Below are 16,493 nucleotides of genomic sequence, written 5' to 3' on the forward strand. Positions count from 1 at the left end.
GCGAGTTGTCATCCCTGACGCCATCCCCGCATATTTCAAGTTTTAGGGGAAGTTTTTGAAATTTAATTTTCAGTGGAGCGCGGGGCGGGCGGGGCGGGTCCTCCGGGCCGCCAGGGGACGCTGCGGCGCTGTGCTGAGGCGGGCCTGAGGCGCTGGCATGGCGGCGCGCTGAGGGCTGCGGCGGGATCATGGCGCAGCCGCCCCAGTTCCCCGCCCGCCTTCCGCCGCCCTTCCGCGCCTTCCCGCCGCCCTTCCCCGGCCCCGCCGTCCGCCCGGCGCCCTTCGCGGTAGGGCCGGTGGCACCCCCGCCTTTCTTCTTGCCGCCGCTACCGACTGCGGGTGAGGGGGGACCGCGCTTCCCGCCGGGCGTCCCCTACTTAGCGGCGGCCCCGCCGCGGGCAGCGGCCGAGGAGGAGGCGGTGCAGCGGCAGCAGGATGAGCTGTGGCTCTCGCAGTTCCTGGGCCGCCGCCGCGCCGCTCCCCCGCCGCCACCGCCGCCCGCCGCCGCCAGCCCCAGCAGCGCCCGGGCCGTGGCGGTGGCGGCGCTGGGGCGGGTGGCCCGGGTGACGGCGCTCTGCCGGGCCCTGCGGCGCAGCGAGGACCAGGGCGACGAGCCGGGCTGGGCCCGGGCGCGGGAGGAGGCGGAGGCGGCGCTGCGGGAGCTGCGGGAGGTCGTGCGGCCCCTGCGGGAGCCCGGCTATGGCGAGGCGCTGCGCAGGAAGGCCGAGAGGGCGAGGAAGAGGAGGCTGCGCCTGCAGCGGAGGAAGCACGAAGCCAGGGCGGCCAAGGAAGAGGAGGCGGCCCGGGCCGCTGAGCGGGAGGCCAAGATCGACCAGTGGCGGGCTAAGTGCATCCAGGAGGTGGAGGAAAAGAACCGGGTATGGTCCCCAGTGCCTGGTCCTGCCTCTTCCCGGGGCTCCAGGACAGGGCGGTGGGGCAGGGGTGACCTGCCGGTGGTGAGGCGGACTGTGCCTTTCCCACACCTGGCTTTGACCCCCTTGCTTCTGTGGGTGCCACTGCGATGCTGCATGACTCCAGCATACTGAGAGGCCTGCTGTTTCCAAGGCCTGCAGCCCTGCTTCTTGCTTAGAAGTCTTGGTGGGCATCTCGGTTTTGCCATCCTCATGTTCTAGGCCTTGACATGAAATTGGGGTTTAAGTTGTTTCTGAACTCCTGGAGGTTTTCCTCTCTGGTCCCGTGTGTCAGCCTGTCCTCACAGCTGCCCTGTGGTGGTCAGTGCTGTTTCAGTATCCATCAGCCTTCCCTCCTGCTTTCATCCTTCTAAAGCTTGTGGTTTACAAGCTTTTTCATCTTATGAGGAAGTAAAACATCTCCAAAGCAAAAAATACCACCTCAAATTAGACTGGTTGGGAAGTGCTGTAGGCACCTTTCTGTTTGTTTTTGCCTAAAGAACTCCCTTTCTGCTGGTCTGCTGCTGGGATGATCCAGAGCAGCTGCCGAGGGAGGGTTTGTGGTCAGACGGTGGCAGGTTAATGGTCTTAATTGCAGAACTGTGGAATCGGGATGGTTTCTGTTTATTGTAAAATATTTACCCTAAATTTCTGTGGTTAAAGGTTCTCAGGCTTTCATAATTCATAAATCCTCTAGGACGAGTTCAAAAATGTGTGGATGTGGCACTTGAGGACATGGTTTAGTGGTGAACGTGATGGTGGTGCTGGGTTGACAGATGGGCGTGATGATCATTGCCAACCTTAACAATTCCATGATTCTGTGGTTTAGCCCAAATTTATGAGTCCCACAGCACTTTTTTCCTGAAGTCTGTGATATTTTAGCCTTTTTTCACAAAAAGGCAAGGCTGGATGGTTGGCTTGACTTGTTGCTGTTCGTGTGGAGTCACTCTGCTCTCCAGCGCTTTGCTAATCTCTGGAAATACCAATTGATTTGTGTCTTTGAGGGATATTTCACACATCTCATCTGTTTTTTTCCTTCCTTTCCTAGGAACAAGAGCTGAAGGCTGCTGCTGACAGTGTCCTGTCCGAAGTGCGGAAGAAACAAGCAGATACAAAGAGGATGACGGACGTCCTGCGCGGGTTGGAGAAGCTTCGGAAACTGAGGAAAGAAGCTGCTGCCAGGAAAGGTTCATTACGAGATTGGTCTAAACTTCTTTAATTGCACACACAGGAAATAAGAGGAGGGTGCCCTGTGCTGACTAGTAAGGCACAGCTTCAAAAAGCTGTGTTTTCATTGTGATTTTAAATACAAGAATAGGTACAAAGTGCTGAATTCAGTGGTTGTGTTCGTATGTTTCCAAGCTCTTTCTGGAAGAAGGATTATTCCAGTAAGAATTCTGTCTGTTAACAAGGTTAAGCTCATGATCCTCTGAGAATTTGCCAGCTCTGCTCTCAAGTCTGGTATCAAACCCCCTGAAATCTGAATCTGAAAACTTAAAATCACTTCTCTTTCTGTTCAGGTGTTTGTCCGCCTCCTTCAGCAGATGAAGCATTTGAAAATCAGGTGGAGAGTCTCAAAACATTGCTCAAAACTCGCACAGAACTGTATGAAGCTGAGGAAAGAGCATTAAGGGTTATGCTGGAGGGAGAACAGGAGGAGGAAAGGAAGAGGGAAATGGAAAAGAAACAGAAGAAGGAAAGGGAAAAACTACTACAGCAGAAACTGGAAATGGATTCTAAGCTGTTTGGGGATCCAGGTAAATTCTGCCTCCTGTTCCTAACAGTGTTTTTCCACATCACATCCCCATCTCACAGACACTGGATTTGAATGCAGGCACAGATCTAGTTGAGAAAGGAGTCATCCACTGGAGTAAATTATGGTCTGAGAATGGGGATAAACATAGTGCTGTTAACACCTGTGGTGTAAGAGGAGCTGTTGAGCTCTTCAGCATGGACTGCAGCACATCTCAAGCTGGTTTCATGTTGTTTTGCAAGAAGAGGTTGTAGACTAAACTGAAGTGAGAATAAACAGAATAGATTGCAGACTTCCAGAACCATAGATGCTTTAGTTTGGTGCTTTGATAAATGTGACTCAGGTAATCTGTAAAGATTCAGTGTCCATATGTTCCCCTTTTTTAGATGATGGAGTCAGGAAGTTTTGCTAGTCTTGGCTTTCCTCTGACAGATGTGGAATGGACCACATGGAAATGTGTAACATATAAACAATGTTTCATAAATTTCCTAGGGACCTGATATTAGATTACAGCTGGGCAGTAGCAAGTGATTTTGCAAATTTTGGGCTTCTGAGACTCACTAGAATGGAAGGTTTTTCTGGATTATTAAACAATTTCCGTGTCTGTGTTTTCACAGCTGAATTCCCACTCGCCCATCTGCTGCAGCCTTTCAGAGACTACTACTTACAAGCTGAACATTCTGTAGCAGCTCTAATCCAGATCAGGTAAAACCAAAGAAAGTGTTTTTTATCATCAGAGATGGCAAACACTGGTTTTTGCAATGATAAATTCAGTGTCCCTTTTGGTTTGTCAGCTTCTAAATATGGTTATGCAATGGATTGTTCTGTTTTTTTCAAGTTTCTTGCTTGAGTCATATCCAGCAGATGCCCATGTGAGGCAGAGTGCACTTCATGCATAACCATTCCATTTAACACCAGAACATTGAATTTTCACATTTGTCTTTTGAAAAACAAGTTTAAGAGTACAAGTATTCGGAGTTTTGTGTTGATCAGTAACATCTATGTGGGTGTATAATAAATCTTAGCACCAAATTAATCCCAACTCTGCTCTCAAACAACACTCTCTCTGTTAAAGGCATGAATGGGATCAGTACTTGGTGCCAGCTGACCACCCCGAAGGAAGCTGCATCCCTCCAGGATGGGTTCTCCCGAGTCTCCCCACCAGTGACACTTGGGCCACTGCTGTCAGATAATTTAGCAATAAATTATTTCAACCTCGGAGGATTGCTTCATTATAACTACGTGTAAATATGAGAGGGCCCAAAGAGGAAGTCTCGTCCTCTCTTTCGGCAGCCAGGTACTGGAAAGTCTTTACTGCAAGGTCTTGGAAAAAAGTTTGATAATTGTTTTTGCTGGTTGGCTGTGCAGGAGATAGCTGAGCAAGCCCAGAGCTGCCAGGCCTCTCGTGGTGTGGAATTACAGTCCAGCTGCGAGTTCTTTATATCTCAATCTTAATAAAGGAACATTGCTGATGGTGGTATTTGTGCCAGTATTAACATCGTATTTTTAGTGGCTTTTACCTTTATAAAGGATGATGAAAACTTCAGAAATGAAGAAATTTTTGAAAAAACAAGAGATCATTAGTAAACATGTTTTTCTTCTTAAATGAAGCATGTCAAGCATCACTGTCAAAATAGTTCCTGTATTTTTGGGTGTAGAGACAAACCTATTGCAAGTTCAAACGAATTCTGAAGTAGAAACAAGACAGGGTTTTTCAAGGTTGATTAAAGCAGCTGTTGACATTTTACTTTTGTGGACTAAAGCTGATACCAAAACATGGAAAAAATTCCCAGTTGTGGTGAACTAGGTCAGACAGCCATGTGAATAAATACAAATTTGATGAATAAGCCTGCTGGAAAAAAACCCAATAAAATCTGCTGTCTAACCTACTGTAAGTGTTTTGACTATATAGATATTTTTGCATATGTCTGTAATATTTGATCAAAAACCACAGCTTTATTTTGTAAGTTGGCTTTTTCATACAGAACAAATAGAGAAAAATGGATTTTTTTTTTAAAACATTTTCACACCAGGGAAGAGATTTGTTTGAGTACTTTGCATCAAACACAACTCCAGCAAGGAGAGAATTGTTGGGAAAAGATTTGTGTGAAGGAACTTCTCCCTTCTGCAAGGTGACATCTGGTGTCAGAGCTTCCCATGTTCTGGACAGTTTGCTTGTAACTGTGACGGGCCATATGGATTTGGAGCTTTGCTGTTCTGCACAGATTGCTGTGGCACCTTTCCAGAGCTGCAGTCCTTATTCTTGCTAGCCCCAGTGTGTGGGAATCGAGTTAATCTCTCCAGTGCTTTGCCTCTTGGCGTCACAACGGTGCGTAATTCACGCGTGTCATTGCCTAAGTTCAGTACCTGGGCCTTAGGTGTAATGTTAGTAGTGTCCTGGCTGAACCTTTGCTCTGGTTTCTGTAAGAGACACTGGTAGTTCCTGACAGAACATGAGTGCAGAAGTTTGCAGTTCTTTCTCACCTGTAGCACTCCAAAATACATATTGCCATGAAGTTCTCTGCAGTTGGTGTTCTGATTTGCTCTTCCCTACATCCTTGCATCCCTAATGTCACTTCCAGCATCTCATTGCTCCAGACCCAAGGCTGAGTCAGATCCTGGGGAGTCTTCCCTGATGAAAACGCACAAGATCAAATATAAAAATAAAAACAACTGCATAAAACCAATACAAACCCAACACTTTGAGTTCGGGCAGCTTAGTGACCAGAGGATGCTCTGCTTAAACAATTAGGCTCCTTATTCCATCAGCATGTCTGACGGAACAGGCCAGCTGCTTAAGCTGTGATTATCTTAAAGCTGTCCAAGTCAGCTGCTTGTCTGACACTGCAGGAATTTAAAGAGCTGAGCAGTAGGTAAGGAGACAGCAAAGCAGCAGCCCTGTTCTCCCTGCCCTGCGAGGAGAGAGCTCCATGAGTTCATCCGATGGTAAGGACAGCTTCATATTGCTAATAAACATAGGGCTTGAAAATGCCAGGGGAGGACCCAGCTTTAGGTATGTTCTGTGTATTTGCTCCTGTCTAACGACATCTGCATTAAAATGTTTCACAGCTTTAGTGAGGAAGTTGTTGAAGCCACAGATGGGGAGGAATGTTTAAAATCTCATCTCATAAAATACATGGACATACGTTATTAATTTTAAAAGTGTGTGTTCAGACTTCATTCCCATTTTTCTGAGTATAATATTTCCCACTGGTTTTAAATTTTAGAAACTTAGTGTAGCTCAGAAGAAGAGAGAGGTTGGGTGTGAGTTTCCAAGATTCATTTGTATCCTATTCCTTCCCTGGTCCTGGTGCAGTTTGGGTTTCTCCTGCTGTTTAGGCACATCCTCTTCCTGATGTGAACTGGTTCGTGCACTGGCCAGTGTCTTTGATGTGAAAGTAGGCAGGGCTTCTGTGGAGAACATGAGGTCCGAGCCCTTGTAGGAGTTCCCTTCTGGTGGGAGTTGTGTTTATGGCTGACCCTCTTATATCCTTTTCTAGTAGCATTTTTGTTGTCATTGTTCCTGCCCCAAAGTTTTCTAAACTGTGGTTTAGAAACTTCTTGTTTTCTAAACTGTGGTTTTGGGAATTAGCACTTGTGTGAGTCTCTCTTAAAGCACAGTATTTATGCAGTGAAATACAGAGAGGTGCAATACCCTAATCTTCTCATATTTTCTTCATTGTGGCTTCAGACACACGCACTACCCATCACCATCCCTTAAAGTATCATTCGAACCTGAGTGGAGCCATTCCAGGTGACAGATGCTGAGACACCAGTTTCCTCAGCACCCTAGGATTTTGGGGAGAACCAGTTTACACCCCAAGCTGCAGGGAAGGTCAGTGCCCCCTGCATGCAGGAGCTGCTCAGGAAGTAGCAGAAAGCTGAGGGAAGGTGGCTTTGCTCGCAGATGTTTTCTGGCATCACCTTTGTCAGTGCTGACGTGGATTGTCCCTTAGGCTGAGCCCTCTTAAGCTGAGCAGGTGGCCTGGCTCCACGTGGGATCCCAACACGTTGCCTGTGTTGCATGTTAGTGGCAGGACATGTGCAGGAGCACAAAGCTTGTTAGGGGCTCTGCTGGTGCAGGGGTATTAAAGGCTCCTGGCGTAAGCAGGCAAAGTGACAACCCTGTTGTCAGTCTGGTATGACTGGCTGAGTTGCCGGAGTGATTGTGTATGTTGGTGTGTGTCACTTTCTCCGGCCTGGAAGCTCTTTGTGAGTCCTTTGCCAACACAAGAAACTTCCCTGAACCCCATCTCCCATTATAGACTCTTATTTTTGCTTTAAACAGGCAGTTTTGTCATCCTTGTATATATTCTTCTGCATATTTCCTTTTAGTGGAATGTTTATCCTTGTTGTCATAGAAGCTGTTTGTTTTTAAAGGAAAAAAAATAATTGGGAAAAGCACTTAGGGATGTCACATACATATTTACTGTGTGACCTGAGGATAAGTGCTGAGGACTTTGGGATGAGCAGGCACATTCTGCCAGTACCAGAACTCAGTGAAAGACTGGCTACCAGCGCCTAACAGTTTATAATCTATAAAAGAAGTGATTTTACACACTGTCATCACTGGGAAGCTGAAAGCTCGAGGCTTCATGTAGCAAGTAATGGCTTTTTAGTAAATTGAGACATTTGTAGAGACCTGATGGAGACACTTGAAGTAATATTTTCCTGACAGCATTCCCAATTCACCAGCAATTTTTCTCTCCTCTACAATTCCTGATCTAAAACCATCACCACACTTAAAATGAATGCATGGTTCCTAAAAGCTAATCTTAAAAATTGCTTGTGGACATCCTCCTAATTCCCAAGCTTACCTGATGCACAGTCTCCTTGCCTGGCTCCCAGAAAGCTGCTGCAGTGCCCAAAGGAATGCCCTCACCCCAGCTCCCTTGGGATGCTCTGTGTGATGGCTCAGCAGCACGAGGCCATGTGCATGAGCTCTGTCACCATAGGTTGTGCAGACAGGAGAGACCTGCCAGGTGTCCTCCTTGGCTGTGCTTTCTCCCTTTGTAACTAGAAAAAGTGCTCAGTCCATCCCCAGCTTGGGGAAGGGAGTGTGCAATGGCAACAAAGGGAGAGGGAGGGACAGGAGGGATGGGAAACAGCAGGGCAAGCATGGAGGAGAAAAATGCTCAGGATCTCTGCCAAAGGAAGCCATAAGCTTAGTCAGTCCTTCTGGCTCAAGCTGAGAATAGCAAAGGTTAGTTCAGACAAAGCTTCCTGGTGCCAGGAAATAAGATTTTGCCAGTCTGTTTTTACCCAGCTGGCACTTGAAACAGCTCATCTTTTTTCCTTCCACCCAGCTTAAGAGATGCTCTTACGGTTTCTGTTTCCCTTCCTCCAGCAGCAAGAAATCAGGCAGCAGCAATGAACTACCTGGATGAAGTTCCCTTCCGGACAGCCATGAGCCTCAATGGGGACTCAGAGGGAGAAATCCCTTTAGTCACTGCCCCGGACATTGAGCTCCCTGACTGCACCGACATCCTCGTGAGCACCATGGTGAGTCCACACCCAGTCACTGCTGGGGGATGCTGAAAGGAAATCAGCAGTGTTCTCATGAAAGAAGGGAATGGAAACAACCTAACTGATCTCCTCTTCACTGGCTGGTTTGCAGCTATATTGGGAGGAGGTGAGGATGATTTGTGGTGTGTGGCAGTGATGATGGGGTTGGTTTGGGGTTGCTTTCTAAAAATCCTTAAATCCTTTCCAAGAAGGAAGATTAGGTTTTTCTGGGATAGGAGGACAAACTTCAGGCTCTCCTCTGGGGATGTTTGCTGCTTTGGAGTTATCGCTGTCTCATTTATGAATAATATTTATTAAATATTTACCAATAAATCTACTGGCTATAAGCAGGCAAGACTACCTGTGCAGGAAAGCATATAGATAGTGGTTATATATATATATATATATATATATATATATATATATATATATCCCTATTTAGTGATGATTTGATACTCCCCTCTGAGGCCAAACCATTGTGCTGCTGGTCCAGGCTGATCCTTATGGAGGGATGTGAGGGTGTTTTCCTTGGGGAGGCTGATTTGGGTCCACAGCTGACCCAAGTGGCAAGAACAGTAAAAACAGCATTCCTGGGCTGTGAATGTACTTGCCTGCCTGTCAGGAGGAGACCTTGTTTGGAGAGCTCTGGGACGGGCAAGGCTTGTTTGTTCCAGGAAAACCCTCAGATTTCAGTCACAAACACACTTATATTTTAAGCTGAAGTATGTGGAAATGACAACTCTGTTTGGGGACCAGCCGAGACCCTGGCGCCACTAGATAATCCCATGGCTGGTTCTGCTTCTGCCCGAGGTGGCATGTCCCCTCTTGGTGGCTTCTGAGCCCCTGAAGTGGCTCTGCCAAGCGCTGCTAATGAGGGTCACAAACAAACTCTGCCACCATTCTGGGGGCAGTCTGTGGCTGGATGTGGTGCCTCTGTGCAGCTGCCTAAAATTGGGATGTCTGCACACGCCTGCCTTCTACAGTCAAAGTGACACAAACACCTCCAAGCATAAAATACTTTTCCAAAGAACTGTAGGTGCAACTCGCAATAGTAGTGACTTCATAGATAAGACTTTTTTCAAATATAAATTTGGGGATTCTCTACAGAGATGAGTTTGGCACTGCCCAATCCTACAGCCAGCCCTAATGCTCAGGGAAATAGGAGCTGATATGGGAAGACTGCAGCCCTTAAGATGCCTCGTGGAGTGCAAGGTTTGCTCCATGCCACCTGGTCTGGTCTCACATGTCCTCACCAGCTGCCTCTCGCTCTTCCACAGCACGACTTCTCGCTGGAAAGGAAGGTGCTGTACTGGGTGGAGGTGGCCTCTCAGCAGCAGACCTCCCGCCATCGAGTCACCTCCGAAGTCGTCCCCACGGCTCCGCCGTGCTGGCTGCTGCTGGTGGACCCTGCCGACAGCTACGGGGGGCGGGGGCGGGACGGGGCAGTGCGGCGCTCCATCAGCCTGAGCGCTGCCGACAGCTCCTACGGGAACGCCAAGGGCAGGGCGGTCCTGTCTGACACCGAGAGCGACACCTGGCACTCAGATGAGGGGGAGTACTCGGATGATGAGTACTCTTCCACCTCTTGGGAAGAGAATGACAAGGACGAATCGCTCCTCTCCAGGAGGAGAAGCTCTGCGAGAAGTGTGTCTTCACGCCCTGGCTTTTACCAGACCCGACCAAAGACATCACCCGGCTTGCTGGAGCCCTCGCCAGAGAACAATATCCACAGCCCAGCCAGCCCAGACCCCAGCAAGCAGAGAAGATCCATGGTGATATTTAACAACATGAAGAACGAGCTGGAAGCCGCCAGGAGGAAGCTGGCTGCTTTGGTGCATCCTTTGAACAGAGCTGCCACAGGGAGCAGGGGGATCCTGGTGCCACGGCTGCTGCCCAGGTGCCCCGGCACCAACGGCAGCGTCAAGTACGGGCCAGATCCGGATGTGTCCCAGCAGGGGACTGGTGTGCCAACTCCTCTGGCCACAGCCACGCCGATCCCTCCCATCAAGCAGCACAAGCCCACGATACCGGTGAGAAGCTTCCTTTGGTGGCCCTTTGTTCATCACTGGGAAAGGAGGGAGGTGGAGGGCATCGAATTGGTCTCATTTGGTGGGGGCTGGCCAGCAAAAAGGAAGAAAAATGGGGCTTTGGAAACAGTGGACCCATGAGGAATTGCTGAAGTTTTCACAAGAAGTGAAGAAAGGGTTTGATTTTGTCACTGAGCTTGAAAGAAGCTTTCTAGGTGCACATTTACTTGCTCTGGCCTAAACATCTGTGTTTTTCCGAAGCGGGATCTAATCTGATTTTCAATTGAAACACTAAGAAAAGAGTGAAATATGGGAGGGTTGTCCTCTTTTTGCTACATTATCCCATTCTAACAGATATAAGCAGGGTTTATAGGGAAATGTCCCCTTTCAGCCATTAGGTCTTTTCTAGGAAACTTCAGACTTCCTACTAGAAATACAGATCATTTAGTGATAGAGACAGTGATGTGAAAGGATGGAGTAAGTAGTACTCTGTCAACTTAAATCTGAATTGCACCCTGCTTTTAAGAAATTGAATCTATTCCAGCTGCTTGAGAGATGTAGGAGATGAATTACTGAAAACCTGCAATAAAACCATCAGACACTTGAATGACCAGGTTATTTATATGCAGTTGCATTTGACATGGAGTAATTAAGGAGAGATTAAATGCCCATGTGTATTTGTATAACACCCACCCTGAGCACTTTTCTCTGACCTGTATCTATAGCTAAGCCTGGATTTAATTAAGTCCAGTCTCATTTGATGCTCATTTGATGTTCCTTGTATGGGAATTTTCCTCTTCTGGAGACAGCAAGGTAACCACCAGCATTCAGAAGCATTGCCTTAGCCTGTGTTGTTTCACCTCATTCTGTGACCTGGAGCAATAAGACCGTCTGGTTTTCTCCTTGCAGTCCCTCAGCCCCTACACTTGCCTCCCCCCTGCCTCCACGCCTGGCCGACCTCTCAGCTGCCACAGATCCCAGCCGGATTCCTCGGCTGACCTGCTCTCTGCGCTGAGCCAAGAGGAGCGAGACCTCATCGAGCCCGTCATAGCCCTGGGCTACCCCACCCAGAAAGCCATCCTCACCCTCCAGAAGACAGGAAGGCAAAGTTTAAGTCAGGTTGGTGGAGCAGGCACAGCACTGTGAGAAACTTTCGGTAAAGGAAAACTTGATTTTCATGGAGAAGGGAATGGCTGTCTTCTTTGGGGAAGATTTTTGACGGCCTTGCCTTTCCACTTTGGTGTCAGACTACAGCTGACAGGATTTTCCATGAGATTTCACTTTTGCTGTAATAAAATAGCAATGAGCCACCCTCAGCTTTTCAGCATATAATCATGGCTGGCTGTGTTATCTGTTCAATCTGTTGTGTGAAGCATCATGTCCTTTTGAGGTACAAATTTTGCCCCCATATATGGAAACTTTTTGCACATCATTTTTCTCAGCTGTTGGATTTGTGTGATTATTGCCATGGCTCATCCTGTCAGAGTGGGACTGAATACCTTGGAAGATTTGGTTGGGCTCTCTCCAAAACACAACTTCCCTCTGTTGGAGCAAGCAGGGAATCCATGCAAACATTGCAGCAGAGTTCCAGAGCTCTTTTCCCGAGGAAGCATCTATAATAACCTGAAATTTATTGAAACATAATGTGCAGCCTCTTCCTACCCCTGGTATGTGAGTGCATCCCTGTCTGCTGTGCTGCATCCTCATTCCCAATGTCTCTGTCCAGATCAATGTCAGAAAGGTCCAGGTAGGCTCAGAGCATCCATGACATGAGGGAAGCTGCTGGCTCTGACTCCCTTGGCAAACTTGGGGCTGGACCTGCCCATCCCAGCAGAGGATTTTAAGGCTAAATTATCCAAGTAGTTCTTGCAAAGAGAGAAGGGTCTTAATTACAGATGAGCATGAGGAATTTCCATGGGGCTGTCAGGCCAGGGAGCAGGAGCAGATCCTGGCAGGGCGTGAGCAGGCAGAGCACTGAGCAGCCACTGCTGGCTGCGAGTCTCCTTCCCAATCCCCTGGGAGCTGCCTGGGCTGCGTGGGCCAGCTCTCACCCGCCTGGCTGGAGCTGCTCTGCGCCTGAGTCATCCTGCAGCTTCCGGCTCCCTCCTTACTCACCCCGGCATGACCAGCTCCCCAGAGCTTGCTGGAGTTTCAGGTGAGCTGAGGTGGGAAGGGAAGCTTTATGTCTTCAATCCATAGAGGTTTCATCTAGGCACAGAGAGATGGGCAGAGCCAGCCCATGTTGTTTCACAGAGCCATGCAAGGGTGTCTTTGTAGCAGCTGCTGGCATCAAAATGAAGAAATAGTGCATCTTCTTAAGGGTGGAAATGGGTACAGCCTGCTCCCTTCTGTATAAACACACCAGGACTCCCACTCCCTTGGAGAAGCAATTACTGCACCAAAAGACAAGGTCTGCCTTCTATGCCATGCCTTCGTCACCAGCAGTTCCCATCTTTCCCATTTATGCCCAATGCAGCCAAGATAAAGCCTGACCCGTCATGCATTTTTTACAAGTACCAAACTACCAAATTAGTCTAAATCTTCCTGGAAAATATGTTCCAGTTGAAGTCAAAAAGAAGACCTGTGCTCTTTATTGCTTGCTGGTGATACCTGAGGTTTTGATGAGTGACAATGACTACTTCAACTGTGAGGACTGATGGAAGTACCAGATGGTAGCCAAAAATTGCTCAACTTCCTTGCAGTGTCAAGTGAAACTGGCAGAGCCCACCCTGGTAGAGAAGGAAAGGCCTTCTGCAGCCTTCTTTAGAAGCAATGCTTTCCTAATTTTGGTGGAAGAACTTCTCTGAAAGGCTCAAGTAGGATTAGTTGCCCTAGCATGCCAGAGGTTCATCGTGTAGGACGTCATGGCCAAAAAGGCACCATTGCATTTTGATCCATGATCATTGATCAATTCAAAATGCATTGTTGGTCCACGGAGCCCTCGATGTACATGTGAGCTGAGACATGACAAAGGCTGCAGCTGGTCACTGTTAAAAAAACTCTTCTGGTTTAGTCTTGAGGATGTATACATATATATATATATATATATATATATATATATATATATATATATATATATATATATATATATATATATATATATATATATTTTTAGTAATAAAAAACATTGAGTTGACAAAGGCACTGATTTCATGCTGGGCTTGACCCGGCTGCCAGGACTATCTGTGTTATGTTGTGGGTGAGTGGATGTTCTGCCACAACAGGGGAAGAAAATACAGCAATGATCTGGGGTGTCATTAGCCTGGTAACAAGGGAAATAACATGAGGTGAGGAATGCCAATGATCAGTGACTGTCTCTTTTCTGAGTTACTGGGCTTCTTAAGGCTGACATTTCTGAAAATCCCTACCCAACTGTTCAGCCAAAATAGATCAACTCAATGTTTGAAAGATTTTTTGTCTTTTTCCTATGTTTTATGGCCTTTCACTGAGTCCTTCTCCTTGTCTATGGCAATGCTGGGGGAGGTGGAGTTCTGTGTGCTGGTGAATATGGGGAGAAATGAATCAGTTTGTCCTTGGATGAAGAAGCTTTGGAGAGACCTGTGGGATGGTTTTATTCCCCCTGCTATTGTATAGCTCATTTATTATTGCCTGTCCCATATGTTTTTGGACAGTGAGTGATTCTCGCAGTATTTAAAAGATGCTGCTGGGAATTGTGCTGTCAGCACTCCAAGAAAAACGAAGAAGGCCAAAAATAACTGTTTACTTTCAGTAATGACAGCACACAGGTCTCCCCTGGGGTGGGCTCTGCACTTGGACCCTGGAGCAAACCCACGGGTGCCTGAACCCATCAAAGGGATGCAGGGTCAGCTGAGCAAAGTCATCCCACTGGGACAGGCCCTGCCTCACCCTGGAGGCCATCGCTCTGCATCTCAAGTGTTCACGTGTTTGGTTTCCTCCTTGTTCCCATTCCCACCCCGGGAGAAGGGGGACCAAGATGATGTCTCCCATTGGAAATCCTGCAGACAAACAAACAGACCACCCTGGCTGAGCATTAGATGGAAACTGGCAAGATGGTGGTGGCTCATGTACCCACCATGGTGTGTCTCTGGGAGGTGGCAGGGGGGTCCTGACTGGCCTTGCTCCCCATGCCTGCAAGGCTGGATTAACCTGTCTGTCTTCCTCTGCAGTTCCTGAGCTACCTGGGTGCCTGTGATCGGCTGCTGAAGCAAGGCTATGAGGAAGGGCAGGTGGAGGAAGCCATGGAAATGTTCCAATACTCAGAGAAAAAGGTCAGAATGCGATGGCACAGCCCAGGCCTTTGTGCTGTGTCCTCCAGGCTCTCTTTTTCAGTGGGCTGCACGCTTCCCTCTGCATCCACAAGCCCTCCTGCAGGGCCAGATGGAGGGCCAGACCTCTAGGGCAGTGTCACCATGTGGACTCCTGGGGGAGGACACCTGCTCCTTCACTCTTCTCTGCCCTTCTTCTCACCCTGTTGTGCGGCATGATGCTCACTCAGCCTCTGCAAAGGGAATCCTGTCCCGAGCCCACCAGCACTCGTGCTGTCTCAAGCCCTGCCAGCTCTCCCTTCTAGCCCCAGGGAGGAGAACCATGGAGAAGCGGGCATTTGTCTCCATCAGTCTCCCCCTGGGGGTAATGAAGAGCCTGGGAAGGTAGAACTGCAGGAAATCCAGGCTGACAGTGTTTGCCAGGATGCCGATGCCTGTAGGATTGCCGTGTCACCCCTCCTTAGGGCAGTGGCAGTGGGACAGCGCCCGGGTCTGAGTGTCAGGGAAGGGTTTATTTATTAAGGACACAGCTCTGGGTGATGTTGTGGTGCTGGGGCCCAGCCTGAGCAAAGGCGGGGAGCAGGACAAATGAATTTCAGCTGTGCTCACTGCCATTCCCTGCTCTCTTCATAATGCATGGAATTGATATAAATAGTATAAGGAATGGTGAAGCTAGAGCCTTACTTTATGAAATACTTCTTATTTAAGAAGTTTCAATGCTACCAGGGATATATGTGCCCTCAATCTGCTGTCATGGTGATACAACCCAGCCAGGTCTTCTGGCTGCCGCCTTGTCCCACAGCACTGCTTTTTCTGCAGCTACATGATATATCCATCCATGATAACATCATTCTTCTCTCCTCCTTCTTCCTCCAGGCAGCTGAATTCTTGCATCTGTTGGCTCAGTTTAATGATATGGGCTTCCAGCAAAATGAAATCAAGGAAGTTCTTTTGCTTTGTGGGAATCAGAGGGAGAGGGCGCTGGAAGAGCTTGTGATGAAAACCCACTGAGCAGCATCCTGGAGCAGTCACAGCTTCCCCTCTCCACACCAGACCAGAAGGGCTCAGGCGATTCTGCTGCTCTGTCCTCACCCCTGGAAGCACCAGACACACAACTTCAAAGCTCTGCCTTGGTGTCTCATTTTATGGACATCGATCATAAGAGTGTTTGTCATGCAGGCACTGACTGCATAGCAGGAATGTTTATCTCCTCACCCACACATCCCCACCCTTGATCATCTCAGCTATTCAGATTAGAGAAGATCCAAATTGCCTTTGGCTTAGATTTTTGCAGAAACCAAACCAAACCAGTGTTCTCCCTCCACCTGGGGTGATGGGTGTCATCTTTTCAGCTACAATCAAGTGGGGATTCTTAAAAGATTATATAAATCAACAGAATAAATTGTTTTCCTAAAATCTGAAGGCTCTTGCAGGAACATGTGTTGGTCCTGGCTTGGGAAGAGTCTCAGCTGACTTAGTCACTAATTGAAATCCACTTTGATCGCATTAGCTTCTCCTTTTAAACCAGAAATATGAGGAAAATACACAGTTCCATGTGGATAAATAAAGAAAACAAGCTGCCCTTGCTCTGAAATACATGAGGTTTATCCAGTGCAATGAAAAATGGTGGAGGCAAAGGTTTGTCCTTAGGCAACTTAATGAGATCAGAACAGAGAGATGGGGAACTGCTCACTGCCCTCATGCTCTGCCCAAATCAGGAAAATTCAGGGGATGCTTCCCTAAACTGTGAAGACAGTGGTTCCAAATTAAGTGAAGCATGAATGTCAGCATCAGAAACATCTGTATGCCCAAGAGAATTTCTGTATGTAACTGAAGGACAGAGAATGGGAGATTCAGATCACTGTACAGGATGTGTGTCTTGGCTTGGCAGTGGAACAGTGGACAGTGTTTTCACATAAAGTATGTTATTTTCCTGTGAATTAGAAACAGATGTAATTTCTTTGAGTAAAGATGCTTGGGGGGTTCTTCTGCAACATGTTTGTCTTTTTCTGTCAGGATGCCAACTGGCACAACCCAGCAGAGAAAATCC

The 16,493-nt window shown here is 47.9% G+C and overlaps 2 protein-coding genes across 6 annotated transcripts; both read left to right on the forward strand.

Moving 5' to 3' along the window:
* The first annotated feature begins 120 nt into the window (after positions 1-120).
* Positions 121-4,559, forward strand: PDCD7 (programmed cell death 7). The gene is made up of 5 exons (XM_038147420.1): positions 121-878; positions 1,960-2,098; positions 2,432-2,668; positions 3,282-3,369; positions 3,740-4,559. Exons 1-5 carry the CDS (start codon positions 189-191, stop codon positions 3,855-3,857), a joined length of 1,272 nt encoding a protein of 423 aa, XP_038003348.1. The 5' UTR covers positions 121-188; the 3' UTR covers positions 3,858-4,559.
* Positions 3,856-16,408, forward strand: UBAP1L (ubiquitin associated protein 1 like). Of its 5 annotated transcripts, none has more exons than XM_038147418.1 (6): positions 3,856-3,961; positions 8,015-8,166; positions 9,447-10,199; positions 11,106-11,315; positions 14,345-14,446; positions 15,320-16,408. In XM_038147418.1, the coding sequence occupies exons 2-6, from the start codon at positions 8,035-8,037 to the stop codon at positions 15,452-15,454; spliced, it is 1,332 nt and encodes a 443-aa protein (XP_038003346.1). In that variant the 5' UTR covers positions 3,856-3,961; positions 8,015-8,034; the 3' UTR covers positions 15,455-16,408. The 5 variants fall into 5 exon arrangements, with proteins under 5 accessions (XP_038003346.1, XP_038003344.1, XP_038003347.1 ...); XM_038147416.1 differs by lacking the exon at positions 3,856-3,961 and adding an exon at positions 4,703-4,993 and having other exon boundaries at positions 8,012-8,166; XM_038147419.1 differs by lacking the exon at positions 3,856-3,961 and adding an exon at positions 4,703-4,993.
* Positions 16,409-16,493: the final 85 nt, after the last annotated feature.

Source organism: Motacilla alba, chromosome 10, assembly GCF_015832195.1.
Source record: "Motacilla alba alba isolate MOTALB_02 chromosome 10, Motacilla_alba_V1.0_pri, whole genome shotgun sequence".
Lineage (NCBI taxonomy): Eukaryota > Metazoa > Chordata > Aves > Passeriformes > Motacillidae > Motacilla > Motacilla alba.